Raw genomic sequence first — 23,073 nt, 5'->3', positions numbered from 1 at the left:
ACCATGCCGCCCCCCCACCTCCCCAGGCTCCCCCCGGTGTCCCCCACAGCAAGAAAGAGCCAGGCACTAGAATAAATAAACTTTATTCTGGAGCCAGCCCCCCCCCCACCCCGTCCCCCCATCCTCCCCGTGCCGGCAGGGCCGGGCCCCGCTCCCCGCAAGGTCGGGGCTGGCACCACCACGTGCCCCTGTGGCCCCCACCCCGCCTGGGGGGGCTGGGGCAGGGCCTGCCCGGCACCCCTGACTCTAAAACCACTAAAATCTCAACAACAACAAAAAAAAAAAGTAATAATAATAAATCGTGTGCCCCCTCCCACCCCCCCCCGGCAGCGCCCGCCGTGCCCCCTCCACCTGCACAGGCCTAAAAACCCCTCCAAACTTTTACAAAGGTTTTAAAACGTATTTATAGATATTTATAGATATTTATATATATATACTTTGCTTTCTTTTCTCTTTTAAATGACTCTGCTTCCTCGGCGTGCGGGGTCTGGCCGGGTCCTCCCCGCCGGACGGCCGGGACGGGACGGGGGGGTGGCTCGGTGGTCGCAATCCCATGTGTGCTGGTGCTGGTGGGGCCGGGGTGTCCCCGGGGATGCGGCCGAGGGCCCCCGCGCCCCTGAAATGTGACTCAACCAACGCGCTTCGCCCGGGGCTGGGTTGGGGGGGGGGGGTTGGTGTCCGGGGGGCTTCGGGGCTCCCTGCGGGGGTCCGCTCCGGCAGGGGAGTCCCGGGGCTGCGCCGGCGCGGGGGCTGCCGAGAAGTCCGCCCCAGGGGGGGCTGCAGCCAGGGCCGAGTCGCAGGGTGTCGTCGTCGTCCCCCCCCCCCGCATGCCGGCGTGCCGGGCTCTGTCCTGGTGCGCGCCGGGCGCGGGTCACGGCGAGTGCGTGGCCGGGCTGCTGCGGTTGGAGCTGGGCGAAAGGCTGGGGCTGCAGCTGCCCGGGGGGGGCCCCAGGCTGCCGGCGCGGGGGCCACCCGGCTGCCCCCCCAGCGTGTCCATGCCCTCCGAGTTCTCCAACATCTCCTGGATGAGGGGCGGCATCGACCCTGGGATCTCCATCTTCAGCGTGATCACCCGCTCGGCGCCTGCGGGAAGGGTCGGGGTCAGCAGGGCAGGGCATTGCTGGCACCCCCAAACCAGCACCCCCGGCTCTGCTCCCCCCCCCCCCGCCCCAGGTGCCAAGGAGAAGGGACACGGCCACGTCCCCAGCGTCCCTGGAAGACGCAGTGCTGGGGGTATCCCCTCCCTCGTCCCCTCCGGAGGATGCCGTGCCCTGGGGAAGGACGCGTGACCTGGACCCCCCCTCCCCACGACGATGCTGATCCCAAGGGATGCTCCCCTGGGACACGGAGCCGCGGCCGGCCCTGCCCCAGCGCTCACCCTTGGCGCTGATGCTGCGGAGATCCGTGATCTTCATGAGCATCTTGGGGAACATGTGGGGTTTGTTGGGCCTCCTCTTCCTCACGTAGATCTTCAGCGCCTCCAGCAGCGGCTCCTGTAGCTTGTCCACTTTGTCGGGCTGCTCCAGGTCCTGGCGGTCTGGGCGGGGAGCGGGGTGGGGGGGGTTGGACAGTGGTTATGGGGGGGCAGCACTCATCCTGTCATTCCCCTTTGTCCCCCGTGGGCGCAGATACGGCCCAGCTCCCTGTACCGGGCCCCAAGGGAGTCACTGGGGTGGCTGTGTCATGGCAAAGGGCACCATTTGGGGTCTTCTTCGTCCCCCATTTGGGGAGGACAGCAGGGCAGGCTGCACCCCCCCTCGACACTGCCCGGCACCCACCTCCGCAGATGAGGCAGATGGCACTGAGCAGCCCCGTCTCGGCGTCGTCCATCTCCAGCGGCAGCAGCTGGTTGGCGAAGGCGAAGACCAGGTCGGTGAGGGGCCCGAAGCCGGCGTTGTGCATCTGCGTGCGGTTCAGCGTCAGCCCGTCCGAGAAGGTCATGGTGTCCTGCTCCGGCGTGTAGCGCGTGCAGATCCGCAGGATCTGGGGGGAGCGAGGGCGAGGGGCTCAGCCTGGTGTCCCCTCCCCGTCCCTGCCCGCGTCCCAGTCCCCGCTCTCACCAGAATGTCGAGGCAGGCAGCTTTGAGGAGGGTGATCTGGTCGGCGATGGTGAGCGTGGTGAAGCCGGGGAGCTGCTTGGCAAACTCCACCGTCTTGATGATGCACTTGGTGGACAACTCGCTGAACTTGTCCCACAGGTCGATGTCCAGGGAGACCCTCTGCTCCGAGCTGTTGTTCTGCAGAGGGAAACGGGGGGATGAGGGCACGGGGGAGGCTGCCGCGCTCCCCAGCACCCCCCCCGGGACCGCCCGACACTCACCGTAGTGTATTTGCCGAGCTGGCAGAGGGCGGGGAAGGTCTCCTGGTGGGCTTTGCGCACCTTCTCGATGAGCTCCTCCACCTCGGGCGTGATGATGTAGCTCTCCGAGCACTCCGGCTTGGGCACGTCCTTCTTCTTCTTGTTCCGATCATTGCGGACGGCTGTGGGGACGGCGGGGTCAGCGTCACCCGGCCCCGCTGCCACTCAGCAGCCCCTGCCCAAGGTGGGGCTCGGCCCCTCGGCATTCTGTGCCTCCCCCCAGGGCAGGATGAGGACCCCACCGCCCGTGATGGGATCAGCCGCGGTGACAAATGGCCAGTGGAGCCGCCAGCCTGCACAGCTTTCCTTTAAATAAGCCCCCAAGTCATTAGGAGGCAATTAGGGGTGACAGCACACCCGTGGCGGGGGGGGCACACCCCTGGTCATGGGGACAGTGCTCAGCTCTGCTCTGCAAAGCCGATACAGCGGAGAATAACACCAGGGAGAGAAAATGGCAGCTGAGCCACCACGCTCATCATGGGGGCGTGCGGAGGATGCCCTCGAGGCGGCAGCGGCGGAGGGGGGGAGCAGCCGGGGACAGCCTCAGCCCCGAACCCCACAGGGATCAGCCTTTGTGGGCCGTGGGGGGGCCAGGACCCCCCTTAGGTGCAGGTTGAGCCGCAGCCCCTGGGATGCTGAACACCCCCCCGCCCCGTGGCAGTGCCCGGCCCACCCCAGCATCTGCCAGCCCTCTCCCGGGGGGGTCACGGGCCCCCACAGGGGCAGGCAGATGGGGCAGGACTGGGCGGGGGGGGCAGCTGCGCCCCAGCAGCCATCGCCCCCGGTCACCCATCCCCGGCGATGCCGTGCCGCGCGCTGGGGGTACAGCCGGGCACCATGACAACTGGCACGCAGACGCCAGGAGGCCTCGTCAGCATCATTTATCTCTGACATCATCCATCACGCGTTGCCTGGGCAACGGCCAGGCTGTGACACAAATCCAGGGCCCCCCCACCCCCCACCCACCATCCCCCCAGGGGCCTCACTGGGCACATGGCGGGGGCTGCCGGGATGGCCCACCGCCACCAGGACCACCCCCCCCGGCTGCACCCAGGCAGGGTGTCCCCATTCCCGTCCCCATCCCAATCCCCGTCCCTGTCCCACCCCTGTCCACACTCACACTCCTTGGACATGCCGACTTCAAAGCACTTCTGGAGGCGGCAGTACTGGCACCGGTTGCGCGTCACCTTGTTGATGATGCAGTTCTTGTCCCGGTGGCACGTGTACACCATGTTCTTTTGGATGCTGCGGCGGAAGAAGCCCTGGGGACCCCGCACGTCCCGGTCAGCGCCCGGACCGGGGACCCCGGGCACCCGCGGGGACGGTGGTCCCGGCTCGGGACGCTGGCAGCTCTCACCTTGCAGCCCTCGCAGGCGCTCACCCCGTAGTGGTACCCCGAGGACTTGTCCTGGCAGACGAAGCAGGGCTTGTAGATGCGGGGCAGGGGCGGGGGCGAGGGTGGGCTGGGCACGATCTCCTCCGAGCTGGTGCTCTGCGTCTCGACGGCTGCAGGGAAGGCGGCGGCACTCAGCACACGGAGACCCCCGGGCAGGGCTGGCCCTGCGGGGACCCCCCCACCCCATCCCGCACCCCCCGAACAGCGCTAGGGCTGGTCCCTGGGTCCGGTGGTCCTGCCGGCCCCTCCCTGCGCTGCCCACCCCAGCCCTGCCCAGCCACGGGGCCGGGTCGCACGGGGCTGGTGGGGAGAGGATGTGAGCTGGGAAGATGCAACTTGACATTTCCAGGCCACAGAGACGATGTGGAATTCAGGCAGACAAAAAAAAAAAAAAAAAAAAAAGAAAAAAGCCGGGATCCCAGGAGCCCCCTGCGCGGGCGGCACCGATGGCGTCTGCGGGACTGGCGCGGTGCAGTCCCGGTGCGGGGTCCGGTGCCACGCACTCCCTTGCACACACGTGTGCACAATGCGGGGACCACCCGCTGCGCCCACCACCCCAGCACCGAAGGCACAGCCCCCCCAGGAGGGGACGGGCATGGTGGCACCCAGCCGGCACCCCACGGCCCCCCCGTGGGGGACATCCCCGAGGGCAGCGCTGCCCTTGTCCCCATGACGGGGGGGGGGAGCCCCCAGCCACCATGTGCTGCAACAGCCGAGCCAGCCCGGGGGACGCAGCCAGTGCCCACTGCTCCCCAAAACCATGGGACGTGCCGGCTCCCCCTCCCGCACCCCAAAATCCCGTGGGACATGCCCGCTGCCCCCCAGGATCACCCCTATCCCCCACTATCACCAGGACCACCCGGGAGGTGCCCGAACCCCCCCAGGACAAGCCCCGTCCCCCCGCCCCGGCGTAGCCCCAGCCATGGCGGGGGTGCGGTGCAGCTGGGGTGCCAGCCCCCGGCGCGGGGTGCAGCCAGGCAGGGGTTAAGCGCTCCCCGGCTCCTCTGGGATGTTTGCGAATGTTTTTCTGCAGCAGGAGCCAAGCGAACCAGTCAAACAGGATATTAAAGGCCGGGCCCGGCGGGGGAGCCCGCCCCGCCGGCCCCTGCACCCCAAAAAAGGCCCCGCCGCAGCCCGCTTCCCCCCGGGGCCGGGGTGCTGCGGGGAGAAACCCCGGCCGGAGGCACCCACCCCCCCCCCAACCCTAGAGCTAAGCTGAGGAGGGGTCCCACTGGGGTTGGTGGGGCTTGTGGGGGGTGACGGATGAAGGGTGGGGGGTCCCCAGCTTGGCTGTGCCACCGGCCGCTCGCCGAAGGTCATGGGTGCAGATGGAGCCAGGGAGGGGGGACGACGGGGACAAAGCCACCCACGATGCTCGTCCCCCAACACAACAGGGACGGGAGAGCGCGCCAGCGTGGAGGCGAGCAGGCGGGGCTCAGAGGCGAGCGTGCAGCGTGGGATACGAGCGTGCAGGACGGGATACGAGCGTGCGGGGTGGGATACGAGCACGCGAGGTGGGATACGAGCGTGCGGGGTGGGATACGAGCGTGCGGGGTACGCAGGCAAGCGTGTGGGGTGGGATACGAGCGTGCGGGGTAGGATACGAGTGTGCGGGGTGGGATACCAGCGTGCAGGGTACGGAAGCGAGCGTGCGAGGTGGGATACGAGCGTGCGGGGTGGGATACGAGCGTGCGGGGTGCGGAGGCGAGCGACCCGGGCAGCGCTTCCTGGGCGGCACTGAATAAATCACCGCTCTGCCACTTGAGGGAGCGGAGCCATTAAAGTGACTGAGCGAACGTCGTCTATAATTTATCGCCTCTTTTATATAATTTAAGAACTTCCTCGTGGAGAGCTGCACTCACAAAATGCAGATTTGACAAGATTTTGATGTGCTGGGTGCGGAAGGGGGGGGGAGGGGACCCGGCTCCCCCCCCCTCGCGCCGGCGCATGTCGGTAGGCACGGCTGTGCCAGCACCACGGGAATCCCCTGCCACCGCAGCCACCAGCGAAGGGACCACGGTGCCACCGGGAAGGGGACGGGGCCGCCTGCCCGGCCAGCGCACCCCCAGAGCCCCTCGCAGTGGCGTCAGGCCTGAGTGCCCCTCACGCCCCTGCGGCACAATGGGAGGGCACAGAGCAGCACCCAAAGGTGCTGATCGGGCAGGATGGGTGCAAACCTCCCCTGTTCCTGTGGGGCTGGGTGCAGGAGGGGCCGGCTCGGGACACCAGGGACCCCGGCGTCCGAGCTCCCTCCCTTCCCCCAGCCCCATCTCCTGGAACAGGAGGGACCCAGGCATCCTGCCCCCCCTCTTTCCCCCCCCCCCATACTGAGGAAGCGGAGCCCAGCTGCAGACCAGATGCTGCGGCTCCGCCAGCATCCCCGGGCGAACGCGCCGCCCCCGCCCGCGGCCCCGCCGGCCGCTTCCTGCCCGCACCAAGGGACCCCGGGGCACCCCGAAACCCGGCACCCCGACACCCCGGCGTGGGAAAGCGCCGGCGGGGCCACACCGTGCGCCAGGGCCTGGGGGGGACCCCGGAGCCCAGACTGCCGCTACCCTCGCCAACAACCGGCCGTCACTCCCGGGCCAGAGCCGGGAATGGCACCCAGGCCTCCGGAACTTGGGGGGGACACCCAAGAAGCAAAGCCCCAGCCGGTGGACGCAGCTGCAGGGCCCGGTGTGTCTGGCAGCGCCATGCCAGGCAGGACAGCCCCACGGCCGCACCGCGGGGCCCGGCACAGCCGGCAGGAGGGTGGGTGCCCGCTCAGGGCTTTCCTGCAGATGAGGATCCCACGTGCCCCGAATTCCTGCGCCTCTGCGGGAGCGAGGTGGGCGAAGGAGGGTCCCGGGAGCCCCCAGCCATGGGGTACCTCAGGCCATGCGGTGCCCGGTCCTGCCCACGTGCGACCGGGCACGGCGCTCAGCCCACCGGACACCACCACCCCACCTGGTCCCCACAGGGTATCCTGCCCAGTGGACCCAGGGGGTCCCGTCCCCCCTCCACCAGCACCGGGGTCTGGGGTCCCCACCACCCCGACTCACCCATCTGCTGCGCCGCCGCCGCCACCACCCCGTGCCGCAGCGCTGCGCTGGCTGCGCGCCACCGGCCGGCCCAGGGTGATGGAGCGCAGCTAACTCGAGGCGACGGCGGGGCCACCCCGTGCCCAGCGGGGCGGTGCTCATGCACAACCCAACCCTACGTACCCCCCCCCAAGACCCCCCCAAAACCCCCGGCAGGATGCGGACCCAGGCAGGCAGGGGATGCCTACTGCCTCAGTGGACTCCCGCAAGCCCCCCCGTTGCCATCGGGAACCGCCTGGTGCCTCAGTTTCCCCAGCTGCGTCATGGCAGCATCCCCAGGCCCCGCTGCAGCGGCAGGCAGGCTCCGCGTGCCCCAAAAAGCGGCTCTTGCCCCTGTGCCAGCGAGATGGCGTCCCGCCGGGCAGAGCAGCGTCGGTGCCGGGCCAGCAGCCAGCACCTCGGGGCCAGCCCCGCTGGGCACAGCCCAGCCACAGCTGTCTCTGGGGAAACTGAGGCACGGCACGGCCGCCCCCGACACCACCGAGCTGCGCCGCGGGCTGGCACCCCCAGGCTGGGGAGACACGGCACCTCGGCGTGACGTAGGAATTGGGGCACCCTGCCAGGGAGTCCTGCCGGCACCCGCTGCCCACGTGCCTGCCGGGTCACGGTCACCATGACCAGACCCCGGAGGTGCCCTGGCCTGGGTCCACCCACAGCTGCAGCCCACCGGGAGGGAGCTCTGGCCAGGAGGCCCCTCTCCTGCAGGACTGGGGGTACAGGGCAGGGACGATGGCCCCCAGCAACCCCACTCAGGACAGCATGGCCCCAGTGGGATTAAGGGGGGGGTGTCTGTGCTAAGGGGATGGCACTAGAGACTGGGACATACAGCCCCTGCCAGCGCCCTGCCTGCTCCGGGGCTCCAAAGGCAGCACCCCCCCCCAGAAGCGGCGGGAGCCCCCCCGGCAGCCCCGCGCCGTCCCCAGCTGCAGACAAAGGCCCCTCGCGCCGCGCTCGATGCCAGCGGAAAGGTCGAGCGGTCCCAAGACAATGGGGGGGAGCGAGACCGCGGGGGCCACGGCGACGCACCCCCGGCCACGGGCACCGCATGGGGCATCGCCGCGGGAAGGGCGAACGGGCGGCAGGGAGAGGGGCACGCCAGCCCCCTCAGGGACGAGGCGGTCCCCCAGCCCGCACCCCGTGGGAGGGCCCCCGCAGCCCTTATGGGGTGAAAGTCCTACGGAGCCCGGCAGGACTTTCCCCGGGCCGTTATCGCTGCCCGCGGCCCCTGGGCACCAGGCCAGGCTGGCCGGCTGCCCACTTGGGGGGGGCGGCGGGCACAGGGACCCCCCCTCCAGCCTGCCCAGGCCCCACTCACCCCCCACACCACCCTCACCCCTGCACGGTGGGCACAAAGCAGGGCCCTGTGTGTCCCCCCGTGGGGTGGCAGCCCCTGGGTCGGCTGGCAGCTTGGGGTCTGCTGCTGCCCACCCTGGCACGGAGATGCCCCCCCCCCCCAATCTGCACAGAGCACGGGGCCTGCCCGTCCCCAAGGACGGCGGGGGACCCACGGGGGACACCAGGCTGTGACACCCCCCCCCCCAAGGACACAGGGCAGGATCCTGCCAGCCGGATCCCCACATCAGCACCCAGGACACCCCGATCCCCAGCACGGCTGTGGCGGGGGGGGGTGTCCACGCCAGCGCTCCCCCTCCACCCGTGCAGCAGCAGCAGCAGCAGCAGCAGCAGGCGCAGCGGCTCTGTAGTTAATTGGATTTTGTCGGCGCCCTTATCAGGAGGGAACGAAATTCCCGGCGGAGCTGGCGCTGCCGCGGACCCCACTCGCGGGAAGGGGGGGGTGCCCCGCCGGGCCCCGACACCCACCCCCCTCCCCAGCCTCGCCGGGCTCAGCCCCGGCCCGGCCGCCCCAGCTCTCGCCGAAATAGGACAAGGGTTGTTTATGGCCGAGCCGGCGGCATCTGCGCAGAGCTCGGCCCGGCGATGGAGCCGGCGGGGAGGGCGCCGGGCACTCCCCCCCCCGCCATCAGCACCCACCCCCCTGCTCAGCACCCCCGCCCACGGCCAAGCCCCCAGCACCCCTCCCAGCGCCCAGCACCCCCCCCCAACCCCGCAGCCTTCTCCCCCCCGCCCCCCGCCCGGATCAGAGCCGGGTTTGAGGCCGTTCTTTCAGCCCCCCCCCCCCTCCCTCCCGGGCGGGCTCCAGCACCGGCCCGAGGCCACGGTGAGGGGCCCGGCCGCCCCCCCCCGGGGGCGCAGGTACCTACAGCGGCCGGAGCTGCTCCAGGGCGGGGGGCGGCGGGGGGTCCCGCGGGGCGCGGGGGGGCCGCGCTCCGGCAGCAGGCAACCCCGACCCGGCCCGTAGAAATCCATCCGGAGGAAGGGGCCGGGGGGCAGCCCCGCCACCGCCGCGCCCTCGTACATGGCCCGGGGCCGCGGAGGGGTGGGGGGGGTGTGTGTGTGGGAGGGGGGGGCGGCTCCCCCGATCCGGCGGCGGCGGGGGGGGGCCGGCCCCGGGCGGTCAGCGCCCCCCCCCGCGGCAGCCGGGCCCCCGGGGCGCCCCGCGCCGCTCTGCCATGGCCCCGCCGCGGCTCAGCCGGGGAGCGGGGCCCCGCCGCTCCGCTCCGCGCCCGGGCAGGCGGCGGCGGCGGCGACGGGAGGCGGAGGAGGAGGAGGAGGAGGAGGAGGAGGAGGAAGAGGGGGAGGAGGGGGAGGGGAGGAAGGCGCAGCCCCGCCGGCTCTGCGGCTCCGGCAGCCCCGGTCCCTCCCGACACCAGCCGCCTCCCCACAGCCTTAACCCGCTCCGCGCCGCGGGGCCGCCCCCGTCCTCCCCCGCCGCCGCTGCCTCCCCTCCCCGGGACCGCCGGCACCGGCCGCACGGGGGGGGGGGACACGGCCGCGGTTGGGGGGGGCGCACGGCGGGGCCGGGGGCTGCCCGGGGCCGGGGCTCATTTGCCTAATGGGATGCGGGTGAACTGCGGGTGAACCCGGCGGGGAAGGGCTCACCTCGCCCTGACCCCCGGCCGCCCCCCCCCCCCCCCGGGGTGCGGGTGCCACCGCACGGGGTGGGGGGGGAGTGTGTGTGTGTGTGCACATGCGTGTGTGCATGCATGTTGCTGCTGCGTGACAGGGTTTGCACCCCCCTGCAGAGGGGCCCACGGGTGCTCCCGCTACACCGTTGCATGGGGGGGGGGGGGTTGCGTGTGTGCACAGGGCAGCGTGTGCGCGCACACACACGTGTGCATTCCTGCTGCACACACGTACATGTGTGTGACACCGTGTCCCCGGCTGAGCGTGCGAACACATACGTGTGCGTGTGTGCGCGACCCCGCTGTATCTGTGTGTGCGCGTGTGCACAGCCCCACCGCACACGTGTGTGCTCGCGTGTGGTCCGTGTAGGGCAGAGCACCGCATGCTACCCCTCCCCACTGCGCTGCCCCTGCACACAGGTCCCCACGGGAAGTGACACCCCAAAACCAGGGCCTCTCCCGGGGCCGCCCAAGCGGTTGACGGCACTGCCCACGCAGACCAGCATCGCCCCACGCACCACGGCCGGCTCAGCCCCGCTGCCCCCACCCAGACAGGGACGGACCCACGCCGAGGACGGCGGCCACAGGCCAGGCTGGCAGGACGGGCGCCGGCGGTGCCGCTTCCCTGACGCGCCGGTAACCTCCCGGCCGCACGGTCTCACCCACCCACCCTCGCTTCCTGCAGGGCGGCACCACCGGCACAGCCATGCCGCCGGGCCCAGCCCCGGTGAGCTCCACGGCGGGCACGCGGCCTCTGCCACGCCACGGGGATCCGCTCTGCCCCAGCTCCGCGCTGCCCACCACAGGCGTGCCCTTAGAGGGAGAGCCCGGGGTGCTGGGCCCATCCGAACCCCTGCCCGGGTCCTGCCACGTGCAAGGGGCAGGAGGAGCACACGCGTGTGCACGGCTGGACACTGGTGGGAAGAGGCAGGCCAGCCCGGCCACGTGCAGCAAGCAGGGAACGTGCATGAGCAGATGTGCGTGTGCACGCGTGTGCGCACACGGCAGTATGCACACACACGGCAGCGTGCGCACACGCACCCCGATGCTGCGGGCACCCTCCCGCCGGTACGGCCGCACTCTGCACACCCACGCACCCCGGCCCGGCACATGCCGGCAGCCCCCCCGCACCTCCAACCCCGGCCCCAAAGTGAGCAGCCGGGGCCACCCCGCTTTTAATTCCAACCTGCCCCCTCCAAAGAGAGGGGGGGGAAAGGGGAGAAAAACAAAACAGAATAAGAAAAAGGCCGGGAGGCGTGTGCGTGTGTATGTGTGTGCAAGCGTGTGCGTGTGTGTCTGCGCAGAGCAGATCAGCAGCGCCTGTTTAAATAATAATAGAAAGTCAAAGGCTTTGCTTAGCCAGCAGGTTTCTGAACAAAAGCCCAGCGCTCCTCCAACTTCCTGCAGCGAACATGACAAATGTCTGCTTTGACTCATTTACCAGCGCTGGAAAGAATGTGGCTGCGACGGAGGGGACGGAGGGGACGCGGGCCGGTGGCACTGCACGGCTCGGCCACGGCACGGCTGTGCCATGCACGCACGCCAGCGGCCGCCCCACCGGGCAGCGCTTCCCGTCCCGCGCCGACGGCAACAGGAAGAAACAGAGATTAAAAAAAAAAAAACAACAAAAAAACCCAAACCCAAAGCCTTAATGCAGAAGCCAAGAGGAACTGGGCGAGGGGAGCGCCCCGCACGAAGCCCCGTGGCACCAGGGGGACGAGGACGCCCTGCCACGCGCCCTGTCCCACCGCCACGTCCCACCGCCCCGCCAGCAGCCTGGAGACACCAGAATGGGCCCCCCCAACAGCACCCCTCGGCCCCACTTCTTCCTGGCCCCGCTCACGCGAGCGGCCGATGCTCCGGGGGACGCAAGATGCCCCCGCGAGCACGATGGAGACCCGGCCACAAAGCCCGCGGGGACACCACGGGGGACACCCCGGAGCGGGCACCTTCGGGAGCACAGCGTCACGGCCCCAGCAGACGACGGGACGTGGGCAGGGGCGCGCGGGACCCCCACGCCAACCCACCCGTCCCCAGCCCTGCGAGTAGGGGGGGTACCCAGCCCCGGCCCCTTCCCCCCATCCCCACGCCGGCACCTCGGGGCCCCGCAGCCCCCCTCCCGCCCGCCCACTTCAAAAGACCCCATTTATCCCCTTCAGCGGCTTTTGAGCGCGGCGAATTCCCGGCCGGCGCAGGCGGCTCCCCCCGGCCCCCGTGACAGTGATAGAAAACCTCCGCCGTAATGGGCTTTCCCAGGCGCGGGGGCCCAGCGCCCAGCCCGGCCTCATCAATCTTCCCCGGGTGGGGATGGGGGGGGGACGGGATCGGGGGGGGGGGTCCCCAGCATCGCACCCCACAGGGGCTCCCCTGCCCCAAATGGGGCCCCCGTAGCCCCCGCCACCCCCCCGCCCGCGGCCCCCGGCCTGCAGGGAGCACGTTTTGCTCATTAATTTTTAAAAATTAATTAATTACGGGGCGCTGCGGGGGAGCGGCTGCGGCGCGGAGGAAACCGGAGCCAGCGGGTAGGGTGACAGGCCGGACCCGGCCGCGGGGGCCCCCCGTCCCGGCAGCCCAGAGCTGGGCTGGGGGGCCCGGCTGCAGGGGGAGGGGGGGGCCGCGCTGGGGTCCCATTTCCCGCAGCCTGGGAACCGGGGCGGAGGGAGGGTCCCCGGTGGGGGTGGCAGCCCAGGGAGACCCTCGCGGGGCGACGGGCGGAAATCCCTTATGGCCCCCCGAGACCCTCCGTGGGCCAGCGCTGGGCGAGGGGAGGGGACCCCCAGGGTCAACCGGGGCCCACGGCAGAAGGCCACCGCGGACCCCCCTGGGGACGGGGACGAGGGCACAGGCGCAGCCCTGGCACCGCCACACGCACCGACACGCGTGCGCACACCCGGCACGGGGACACGGGCGGCCGCGTGCGGCGTGCACGCGCGGGTGCGCGGGCACACGCACAGTGGGCTGGGCGCTGAGCAAACACACGCGCGCGCACACACACGCACCCCCCCCGCACAGCTGCTCAGCCCTGCGCACACTTGCTACACGCATGCACACACACACACACCCCCCCCGCCCCAGCTGCGCGCACACGGGCGTGCACACACACGCGCAGGCACGGCTGGCAGCGCACGCGCGCAGCGCCACGGACACGCACGCAGCCAGCTCCACGCGCACACGGATGTGCACACCCCCTTGCACGGGGTGCACGCACACGCGCACCCCCCCCGCAGCGTTGCACACACATGCACACCCAGTGTGCGAGCGCACACGTGCCCACACGCAGCTCTGAGCCTGGCAAGGCCCCACTCCGGCCCCAGGTGCCCCCCCCCACCGCTACTGTCCCCTGCCCACCCCACATCGGGGCCCAGTGTGGGGCAGGGGGTCCCGTCCTCACCCCGCAGGGGAAGCTGCAGCACTTGTGCTGGGGGGGGCCCCCATGCCTGGGGGTCCCCAGGGCCGTGCCCAGCACCTCCGCTCACTTTCCCTTTGCCGGGCATTCTCGACTCACGGCACGAAGGGCCCCCCCGCACAGGTCTGGCCCCGGCTGGGACGGTGGCTCCCAGGGCACCCAGGGACACCCACCTCAGGCCAGGGGGGGTGCAACGGGCCCCCCCTGCACCCACGCCCGGGGCGAGTGGGGCAGCCCCCAGCACCACACACAGATCACGGCAGATCCCATTTCCCCGCGCCGAAGACAAAGCACACGGCACCCCGCGGGGCCAGATCCGGCACCAGCAGCCCCCCTGCAGCCCCAGCAGATCCCTGTCCCGACACCCGCAGCCCCAGTGGGGCGCCCGGCTGAACCCCGGGGGGGGGGCATCTGCACCCCCAGGAGGGCCCAGCCGGATTGGCCCCGGGGCCAGGCAGCTGCAGCACATCTGGCGAGGGCGGGCTGGCGGCGGGGCCAGACGCATGTGAGGAGGGGGTGGCTGCACCAGGGCCCCTCCGTGGCCCCCCAGCCCCGAGACCCCCCCAGCTGGGACGCGGACCCTGGTGTTTCCCTGCCAGCCCCGCCACCAGGAGGGCGAGCAGGAGCATCCTGCCTGGGCACACACCAAATACTGTAGGACCTACACAAACAGGGCACCCACCAGGCTGTACAGGTGCTACGGGGGGGGACAGACACAATGCCCCCACCCCCTGGGATCCCCGGGCACCCCAGCAGGGAAGGGCAAGGGGAAACTGAGGCACGGTCCACCCGGCACCCAGCACCCTCCAGCCCTGCCTGGCCCCCTGCCCATGGACCCCATCCTCAGTGCCAGAGAAGAAAGCGGGGGGACACGACAGGCGCCCCCCCCCTCCAGCCCGTTCCCACAACACCGTGCGGCGGGAATGGCCCCAGAGCCAGCGCGGGGGAGGGGCCCCACCCGCCACCACCCAGTCGTTGAACTGGTCCCACTGGGTCCCACCGCCGCCGGGGCGGCTCCGGCGGGGGACAGCGCCCGAGGCCGGCCCTGCCCGGGCCTGCACCGTCCCCCGGGGCCAGGGACGGGTTGGGGGGGGGCCCCCGCCACACCCCGACCCACGGGGGCCTCCCCGACGGCGGGTGCCGCGGGGCACCCATGCCGGCACGGCGCGGGAACGGGCAAGGGCGCCCGTCTGCAGCGGTGCCGGGGATGTTCCGGAAGGGGTCTGGCAGCCGCCCCACGGCACCCGGCGAGGATCCGGGGAAACTGAGGCACGCCGTGAGCCACGGGCTGGGGTCACGGCGCGGGGAGGACCCCGTCCGGGAGCCCACCTCCCACGGCTCCCAGCTGCCGGCGCGGCGGGGTGGTGATTACCGGGGCCGTGATGGACGACCCTGTCAGGGGGAAATTGAATCAGGAGCAGACGCGATGATTGCCTTCATCGCCTCCCCCACGGGCGGCCCCCGCGCCGCCGGCGAACAAAGAGCCGCCGTGGGGACGCAGCGCGGCACCGGCGGGCCTCCCTGGCCCCCCGCCACCGCCGAGCCCCCCATCTCCCAGCCCGGCCGCGGTGGGTGCCAGGGACGGTGACAGCCAACGGCCCCTAACCAGGGCCAGCTGGGCCGTTAACAGCCGGGGTATAAACACGGCCATTAACGAAGGCAGCCACACAGCAGCAATTAACTGACACACACCTCGCCGGGTGCCACTGCCCGCTCCGTGCCTCAGTTTCCCCAGCGGCACCACTAATGGGGACACGTGGGGAGAAGCGCCCAGCGCTCGCTTTGCACTGGACAAGGAGCCGATGCCCCCCAAACCGAGCTCCCCACGGGTGGGCCATGAGGTGGCTGGGAGCAGGGAGACCCCCACCCTCACCGGTGCCACCGCCCTGGGGCAGTTTACGGACCAGTGCCGGAGCAGCAGCCTGGGGGTGGCACCTGTGTCCCACGCTGGGGACAGACCCTGGCACAGAGGGGTCCCTGTGCGCCCCAACCCCAGCACCAGGGGTCCCACAACCCCCCCACGGTGCCGCGGTACTCACTGGCAGGCGACGGGGTGCTGTATCCGCTGACGGGCAGCTGGTGCTGGATGCCGGCCAGCGTGCTGGGCGGCGAGAGCCCCCCCAGCATGTGGGGGAAGAAGAAGGCGTAGGGGGGCACGGGGTAACCGTTGAGGTGCCCCCCTCCGGGCGTGGGGCAGGAGCTGCTGTTGCTAGCCATGGCGGGGGTCTCCGTTGCAGGGCAGGGGCTCTCAGATGCTGGGCACGGGGGCCGAGCAGAGCATGGGGCCCGCGGGTGACCCGCTGCCCGGTGGCTGTCCTCGCTGGCTCCTGCGACGCTGCAGGGGGGAGCAGAGAAGGGGGGGGGTTAGCAGAGGGGCTGGGATGCCTGGCCCCCGCCCCGATGGGGCACCCACCCACCGTGCCTCAGTTTCCCCAGACACCACCCCCCCACCCCCAAAGGGGCCGCATCCCCTCCCGGCCCCAGGAGGGCGCAGCCGGCCGGGCGCAGCGCTCCCCACGAGATTAACGACAATCCCCCAGATTAACGACACCGGGACCGGCGGGGCCCGGCAGCCACAGGTCGCTAATCCCGGCTTAGCGGGCGAGGGGGCAGGGGACGGGGGGACGGTGTGGGGACACTGTGGCCCCACAGGGCAGCCCCTTAGGCCAGGCGTCATGCAACGGCCCCGAACCCGTTCCCCCAAGCCTGCCCTAGGAGCAGGGGCGCATGGCGGGGGGGTCCCAGGACGGCAGCACCCCTTGCCCCAGCCTGGGGGGGCTGCGAGGCAGCTGGGGGGGGCGGGGGACGGGCACACCGAGGTCCCCTGAGGACAGCGGCTCCGCTCCAGCCCAGCTCTCTGCTGTCACGGCTGCGCGCCCCCGCCGGCTCCGCTCCCCCCCACGCCTGCGCCCAGGGCGAGGGGGCTCAGCCAACCGGCCCCCGGGGCAGGAGAGGGCTCAACCCCCCCCCCCCCCCCAACCCCGGGACTGGCACCCGGGGGGGCGTCAGCCTGGCCGCCTGCCACAGGGCCGGGCTCTGCCCGTCGAGGCGCAGCCACCGCCATGTGCCGGGTTGCGCCGGCAGCTCCCACGCCAACCCGGTGGGGCACGGACCCCACGGCCCGGGCCAGGCTGGGGGGTGGCGGTGGGAAGGGGGGCACGGGGCTTTCACAATCCCGGGCTGGCTGTTTATTTAAGCGCTGGCGCGGGGCCCGGCGGGGGCTGTTTATTTGCCGAGAGTGCTGGCTCCCGGCCCCGCGGAGGCGGAAAAGGATCCAGAGGAACAAGGCTGGGCCGCCCGGCGAGGCGCTGGGGAGGGGCTGGGCCGGGCACAGCCCTGCCTGTGTGTCCCCCCCCCCAGCACCCAGCTAGGTGCACCCACTGGAGACCGGACCCCCATCCCGCCAGCTCACACCAGCACCCACAGCCCCGCTGCTGCCCCCCACCCGTGGGGACCCACTGGAGCACCCACGGGGACATCCATGGTCCAGCTGCCCCCAGGGTGGGCACCCAGCAGCGGCTGGGGTGGGGGTCACATCACACCCCCCCACCCCCCGGCACAGGGCGCCCCGCCAGGCGCTGCGGCGCGTGCGGGATTCCCACGGGCACTGCCGGGGCACGGTGCCGGATGCCAGGTCAGCATCCGTCCCGGGCACAGGGGCCACGGCTCAGCCCCGGATAGGGGACGGCCCTCCCATGGGGTCCCCACATGGGGCTACAGGGACCCCGGCCCCCCCCCCCAGTGTGGGGGGGCTGCCCGGGACCCCCCCAAGTCAGGCCGTGGCCCCCGAGCCGCGCTGGCCGGGGGGAGCAGGGGGGAGGGAGGCGCGGGAAGAACTGTTTATGTTTGCCGGTGCCAAGTGCTCGCTGGGCACCGCGCCAGCCACGCCGGGGCCCAATTACTCAACCCGCTCCCACTCCCCCCCCCCCCCCGCCGGCCCTGGGACCGAGCGAGGCCAGCAGCGCCGGGCTGGCCACCGTGCACCCCAAACCTGGCAGGCGGCTGCTGGCCCCTTCCCAACACCCCAGGGGACCAGCAGCGGCCAGGAGGGTGCAGGGAGCCCGGCCAACCCCGCTCCTGTGGGTCCCCGTGGGCAGAAGGAGCTGCAGCCCAAAGGAGCCCCCACGGGCCCCCCGTGCCGGCACAGACCCCGGCCCGTGGCTGCTCCCCAACTGGGGGGTCCTGGGCATCCCAAATGGGGGCCCTGGGCATCCTGGACAGGCCCCGCTCCCAAAGCGCCCCAGGCCAGCGGCGTGGGGCCAGGGGCCATGCAGCCCCTCGGGGGGGTGTGGGGGGGGCCTGTGCTCACCCTCCCCGGCGCCTTTTCCTCCAGTCCCCGGCAGGAGCTGGACGGAGCCCGGAGCTTCCTGGAATCCAGCGCCTCGTTCCAGCCCCACAGAAAACACGGCCGCGGGGCCCGGGCCAAATCCCAGCCACGAGGAACCTCCCGCCCAGGCCGGGGGCGGCCCCCGGGAGCGGACGGACGGACGCACGGACGCCTGGACCCGAGCGGTTCCCAGGGCCAGCAGCAGCAGGGCTTGGGGGGGGGACCACGGCTCCCCGAGCTACCTTCCGACCACGACCCCAACCATGACCACCCTACGCACCCGGACAGGCCGGCCCCCAAGAGACCCCGACCAAAAACGCAGCCCCCCCCCCCAGCTGTGACCCCAGGCTGCATTCACTGCGCACACCCGAGCAGGGCCGCATCCTGCTCCCCTGCGCCTGGCACGGCCAGCGCGGCTAACCACAGAGCAGCAGGGATTGCACCGAGACTGCGACACCCACCTCCCCAGCGGCCGTCCCCAGCCCTGCCCGTCGAGGGGGCCAAGCAGCACCCCCCCCCCATTCCCACCCCACGGGCTCCCCAAACCCCCCGGTGCAGGCAGCACCCCCAGCCCCGGTGCCCATGTCACACCACCAAACCCAGCCACGCTTCCTGCCGGGGCACTCGCCGATGGCAGCGCCAGCGCCCGGATGTGACACGCCAGCGAGCGGGGGCACCGCCCTGTGTGTGCGTCCCCCCCCCCAGCACCGCGGGGGCAAGCGGGGCCAGGGTTGCTGTGGGGTACCTGGCGGGGCAGTGGGCAGTGACCGAGCCCTTCCTGTCATGCCTGCGGGCACCGCGCTCGCGGCCGCAGCTTCCCCTTGCCGCTCTCGATTCCTGGGCGGCCAGGTTTCAGTTCAGCCACGGTCCCCTGCCACCCCGGACTCCGTCACCCTGGTCCCCGTCACCCCGGACTCCGTCACCCCGGAGCCCACAGCCCCAGCCCCCTGCCAGCCCACTCTGCTCCCCAAACCTGGCAGGGGTGGCTGCTGCCCGCGTCCCCCATCCTCACCCGACAGGTCACGGGGACACCCCGGTGCCAGGCCGCCCCTGCGGGCGCATGGGCAGAGGGAGGGGGTGCCGTGCCCACCCCCCCGGCCCGGTGCGGGGGGAGCAGGGTGGCCCCGCTCCGCTGGCAGCCTCCCGGGCAGGGCAGGAAGCACCCACGAAGCTGCTGTGCGGTCACAGCCTGCGGTTTCCTCGCTGCTGTCGGCACCCAGCCCGGGGCGGCCTCACACGCGAGGCCGAGAGCCCGGCTGCCCCCCCCTCCCCTGCTGCCACCGCCCCCCCCCCCATCCCCGGCTCCCCCTGGGCCAGCCAGCGCCGTGCCGGGGGTGTGAGGTGCCCCCCTGGCAGGGCCACCGAGCGAGACCCCCTCCCCGTAGCCCCGAAGCATCTCGGCCGTGAGTCACCGTCACGTTTCTCACGTCCCCGGGCAGGTGTGAATCACGGCAGGGCCGGAGCCGGCGGCACACGCTCGGCACAGGCAGCGTGCGCCCAGCCCCGGTTCGAGGGGATCTGGGGGTCCCGGGGCCGGTGCGGACCTCAGGACCCGCATGCCGCTCCCGAGGGCCAGCGGCACACCCGGGGGCTCGCTCAGCCCCACACAGGTCCCCGGGGGGGTGCCGATGTCCCCACACCCTGTGGGCCAGCAGCAACCCAGGCCCGGCCACCGCCGCTGCCCCCAGCATGGACGCGAGGCCAGGGACGCCACGCTGGACGGCGGGGACGGCGTCCTTGCCGGCGGGGACGGCGTCCGTGCTGGTCTCCTCACGTCGTGGGGGCACAGCGGCACCCAAGGGAGCGGCCGCCGACCCCGCAGCGTGGGTCCTCGCCCCGGCACCCCCACGTCCCACTGCCGGCTGGGAGCCACAAACTGAAATTCCACCTGTCGCGGCCGGGCCAGCTCCGGTTACGCCGGGAACGCGCCGCTCCGGTTACACCTCCCGCACCCGCCGCCAGACGCGCCATTCTTCTGCAGGAACAGGTGCCCCGGCCCCCACCACGGCCCCCGGGATGGGCACGACCGTGCCACGCCGCCGCCGGCACCAGCGCTACCGCAGCCCGGCTGCCCCGTGGGTGCCGGCTCACTGGATCCTGGAAGGAGCAGGCCAGTCCGGCTCAGCCCCTCGCACCGCAGGACAGCCCCGCAGCACCCTGGGGACCCCCACCCACACCCTGGCACCCCCAGGCCCAGCCCGGCTCCCACCCTGCGATCCAGCCCCGACCCTCAGGACCAGCCCAGGGAACCGCAGGTCCCGCAGCCCTGCCCGCTGCCGGTGGGGGGGTCACGGTCCCAGAGTGCCCCATCCCGGTTCCCCGCCAGCTCCCGGGAAGCGGCGGGATTGTGCCACGGCAGCCGCTCGCAGCAGTCCCCGGTTGTTTTTAGCCCTGGATGCGGCGCACAGCCGGCGCCCTGGGAACGGCGTGCCGGGAACAGCGCGGCCCCAGACAGCCCTTTCTGGCTCGGCGACAGCCGGCAGACAAGTGCAGCTGGCTGCGCCGCCGGCCCGCGGCACGGGGCCGCTCGGGACACGGTGCCCGGGGCCGGCGTGGGTGGACTCAACGGGCAGGCAGCCGCTCGACACCCCCGGACACCGGGATGCGGTGGCACCGCGCTCCCGGCCTGGGCAGGCTCCGAGGGGCTGGGATCCGGACGGGCAGGACCGGGACCTGGCGGAACCTGGGGCAGCCGAACCACCCTGGGCCGCAGGCGCCGCGACCCACCGTGCCGCAACCGGGCCGGCTGCAGGAGGGCGTGCGGACGCGTGCCGCTGCCGCGTTCCCCCGTCACAGCCCGGCAGCCGTGGCTCAGCCGGGGACAGCGGAGGCCGGGACGGGCGCACGCGGCCCCTCGCCGGGCCCTGCCACGAGCCACCCCCCCCCCAGCTCCCCCCCAACCCCCCCTCCCGCTAAGCTGCCTCCAGCCGCAGGGAGATTAACCCATTTTCCGTAATCAGCACATGTGTCACCGCAGATATGATCGCAGCCCCCCCACGCCTGCCGGCACCGCAGCCCTTCCCTCCGAGCCCCGGGGCTGGCACTGCCACGGGGGGCCCTGCTGCACAGGGGTGCCAGGGGGGGCTGCGGGCACGCGCCGCGAGGCCCCCAGAGCTCCGCCGGCCGAGGGCCCGCCTGAAGTGCTGCAACAGCACCCCAAAAAGGGCCAGGGGACCCCGGAATCCAGCCACCCCCTCGGTGGCAGTGCCGGCATCGGCACGGGTCCTTGCCGGGGCGGGTGGCCCAGGGCACGCTCTGCCCGTGGCCGGCGCAGCCGAGTGTGGCACGTTGACACGCCAGAGCCTCCTGGTTATAAATAGAGCCGGAGTGGTGGAGCTGGTGAATCCCGGTGCTGCAGGGCAGGTGGCGGCACGGGCCCTCCCCAGGCTCGGCGGCTGTGACACCGCTCCCGGCAAGGGGACCGAGCGCCAGGGACGCGGCGGGTGTGCAAGGACAGCCGGGCGAAGCCGGGTAGCCCGGCTGGGGTGGGGCACCCACAGGCACCGGGCAGTTTGGGCCGGGGCACGGGGCTCTGCCCTCCTCCCCGCCGTCCCGGTGCCCGCTGGTGGCGGCCGTGTCACCCGGGGAGGGGGGGGAGGCCGCGAGCGGTGGACAAGGGGACCGGGCACCCGCCGGCATTCCCGGTGCGAGCATCCACGGGGCCACGCGCGTCCCCGCGCCGCAGCAAGGTCACCCCCAAGGGCAGGGCGCGGGGGCCCACGGGTGACATATGGCCCGGGAGCGGTGGCCGCGGGGCCGCTAAGCCACCGAGCCGTCACCCGCTAATCCCGGCACGGAGGCCGGCGGTCGGGGCACCGCACCCAGAGCTGCTGCCCGGCGCCTGCCCGGCACCCCCGAGCGGCGTCACTGGTGGGGACCACCGCAGGGAAGCACCCGTGTCCCCCTGTGTCACCCCCCCCCAAACCCCAAGCTCGCTGGGCTGTGGGACGGCCCCCACCACCCAACGAGGTCAAAGGTCAGAGGCACAGATTTAGGGGACACCCCGGCTCCAGCGGGCAAGGGGGCCCCAGCCTCAGCCCTCCGCCCCCCCCCGCGGTCTGGGGCACTGCTGCCCATCCCCGGGGGGCTCCCCCCACCCACGGGGCCGCGGCCGGAGGTGGGGGGGGGACACAACAACACACACCCGGTGGACCCCCCCCCCCTCCCCTCCGCTGCCAGGAGCCCGCGGGGGCTCCGCCGCCCCCGGGCATCTGCCGCGGCGGGGGAGGCGGCGACCGGCGCCCCCCGCCCGTCGCCCCCCCCCCCCGGCCCCGGCCCCGCCGCCGCGCCAGCGCCCTGTCAGCCGCGGAGAGCGATGGCTTCCTCCGCCCGCCGGCCAGGAAACGGCGCAGACGCCGCTCCCGCCCCCCCCGGACCCCGGCCCCGGGCCCCCGGTCTCCGCCGCCGCCGCCCCCCCCCGCGATCCGGGCCCCGCTCACCCGACGGGTCCCGCCGTCCGCACCCCGGTGTGTGTGTGTGTGTTGTCCCCCCGCACCCCGAAAAGGGGAAGCTGCCCCGGCCCCCCCCTCACCCGCCCCCGCCGGGGAGGGGAAGGCGGACGGCGGGGGGGGGACGGACGGGGGACGTGGCTTCGCGTACCGGCGGCCCGGGGCGGGGGGGGGCCGGTGATCCCGGGAGGGGGGGGGGGCAGCCCTAGCACGGCGGTCCGTGGCGGTGTCCCGGACCCCCCCGGGGTGGGGGCCCGCGGCTCGGTGCGTCGGGGGTGCCCCGAGCCCTCGGAAGGGGGGGGGGGGGCAGCGCTGCCGCTTGGGAGCGTCCAGCCAGCCGGTCCCGGGGAGGGGGGGGAACCCCAGCACCGGTAACCGGGGGGGGGGGGGGGGGAACAGCACCGCCAAGCCCGGGGGGGGGGGGGGGGGGGGCAAAGCCACGATCCGGAACCGGGCCGGAGGACAACGCTGCCCGTCTGGGGCTCACGGCAGCCACAGCCAGGCGGGGGCCCTCACCCCCCCGCGGGGACCCCATCACGGAGACTGAGCGAGGGGGATCCCCAGGATTTCCCCCCCTCCCCCCCCTTACCGGAGGGGGATCCCCAGCACCGCCTCCCGGGAGGGGGGCCCCCCCCAGGACCCCCAAGACGCTCCTCCCGGGGCAGGACCCCCAGCAGCCCCTCCCGGGGCGGAGACACCCCACCCCCCCAACCCACCACGGGGGGGGGAAGACGACGACCGGGGGGTGTCCCGGCTGCACGGCGGGACAGCACCCACCACCCTCACCCGGTCCTCGGCCCCCCCGGGAGGACACCCCCCCCCCGCCGCCACCGGCACGACGCAGCGGATTTCCCCCCCCCCCCCCCCCAACACCGGGGAGGCGGTACCGGAGCCGCGGCAAGAGCCTCCCTCCCCCACCACGGGGGCCCACTCGTTTACCTGATCCCGGCGACCGTCACACCGAAATCCTTAAAACCGAGAAGCTGCCGGTGGCGGTTGCATGGCGGAGGAAGAAGAGGGCACGGGGAAAGACCCGGCCTGGGAGGTTGAGGAGAGGGGAGAGGAGGGGGGGG

General features: G+C 72.7%; 1 protein-coding gene across 2 annotated transcripts; it reads right to left on the bottom strand.

Annotated features, from left to right (window-relative positions):
* Positions 1 to 666: 666 nt before the first annotated feature.
* Positions 667 to 23,073, bottom strand: RARA (retinoic acid receptor alpha). Of its 2 annotated transcripts, XM_075036525.1 has the most exons (9): positions 22,940 to 23,073; positions 15,265 to 15,560; positions 3,717 to 3,865; positions 3,480 to 3,621; positions 2,321 to 2,481; positions 2,061 to 2,237; positions 1,779 to 1,983; positions 1,379 to 1,537; positions 667 to 1,083 (listed from the first exon to the last, which is right to left on the bottom strand). In XM_075036525.1, the coding sequence occupies exons 2-9, from the start codon at positions 15,440 to 15,442 to the stop codon at positions 872 to 874; spliced, it is 1,383 nt and encodes a 460-aa protein (XP_074892626.1). In that variant the 5' UTR covers positions 15,443 to 15,560; positions 22,940 to 23,073; the 3' UTR covers positions 667 to 871. The 2 variants fall into 2 exon arrangements, with proteins under 2 accessions (XP_074892626.1, XP_074892627.1); XM_075036526.1 differs by lacking the exons at positions 15,265 to 15,560; positions 22,940 to 23,073 and adding an exon at positions 9,058 to 9,430.

Source organism: Buteo buteo, chromosome 9, assembly GCF_964188355.1.
Source record: "Buteo buteo chromosome 9, bButBut1.hap1.1, whole genome shotgun sequence".
Lineage (NCBI taxonomy): Eukaryota > Metazoa > Chordata > Aves > Accipitriformes > Accipitridae > Buteo > Buteo buteo.
The sequence above is the reverse complement of the archived record's forward strand: the minus strand, read 5'-3'. Positions and strand labels throughout refer to the sequence as shown.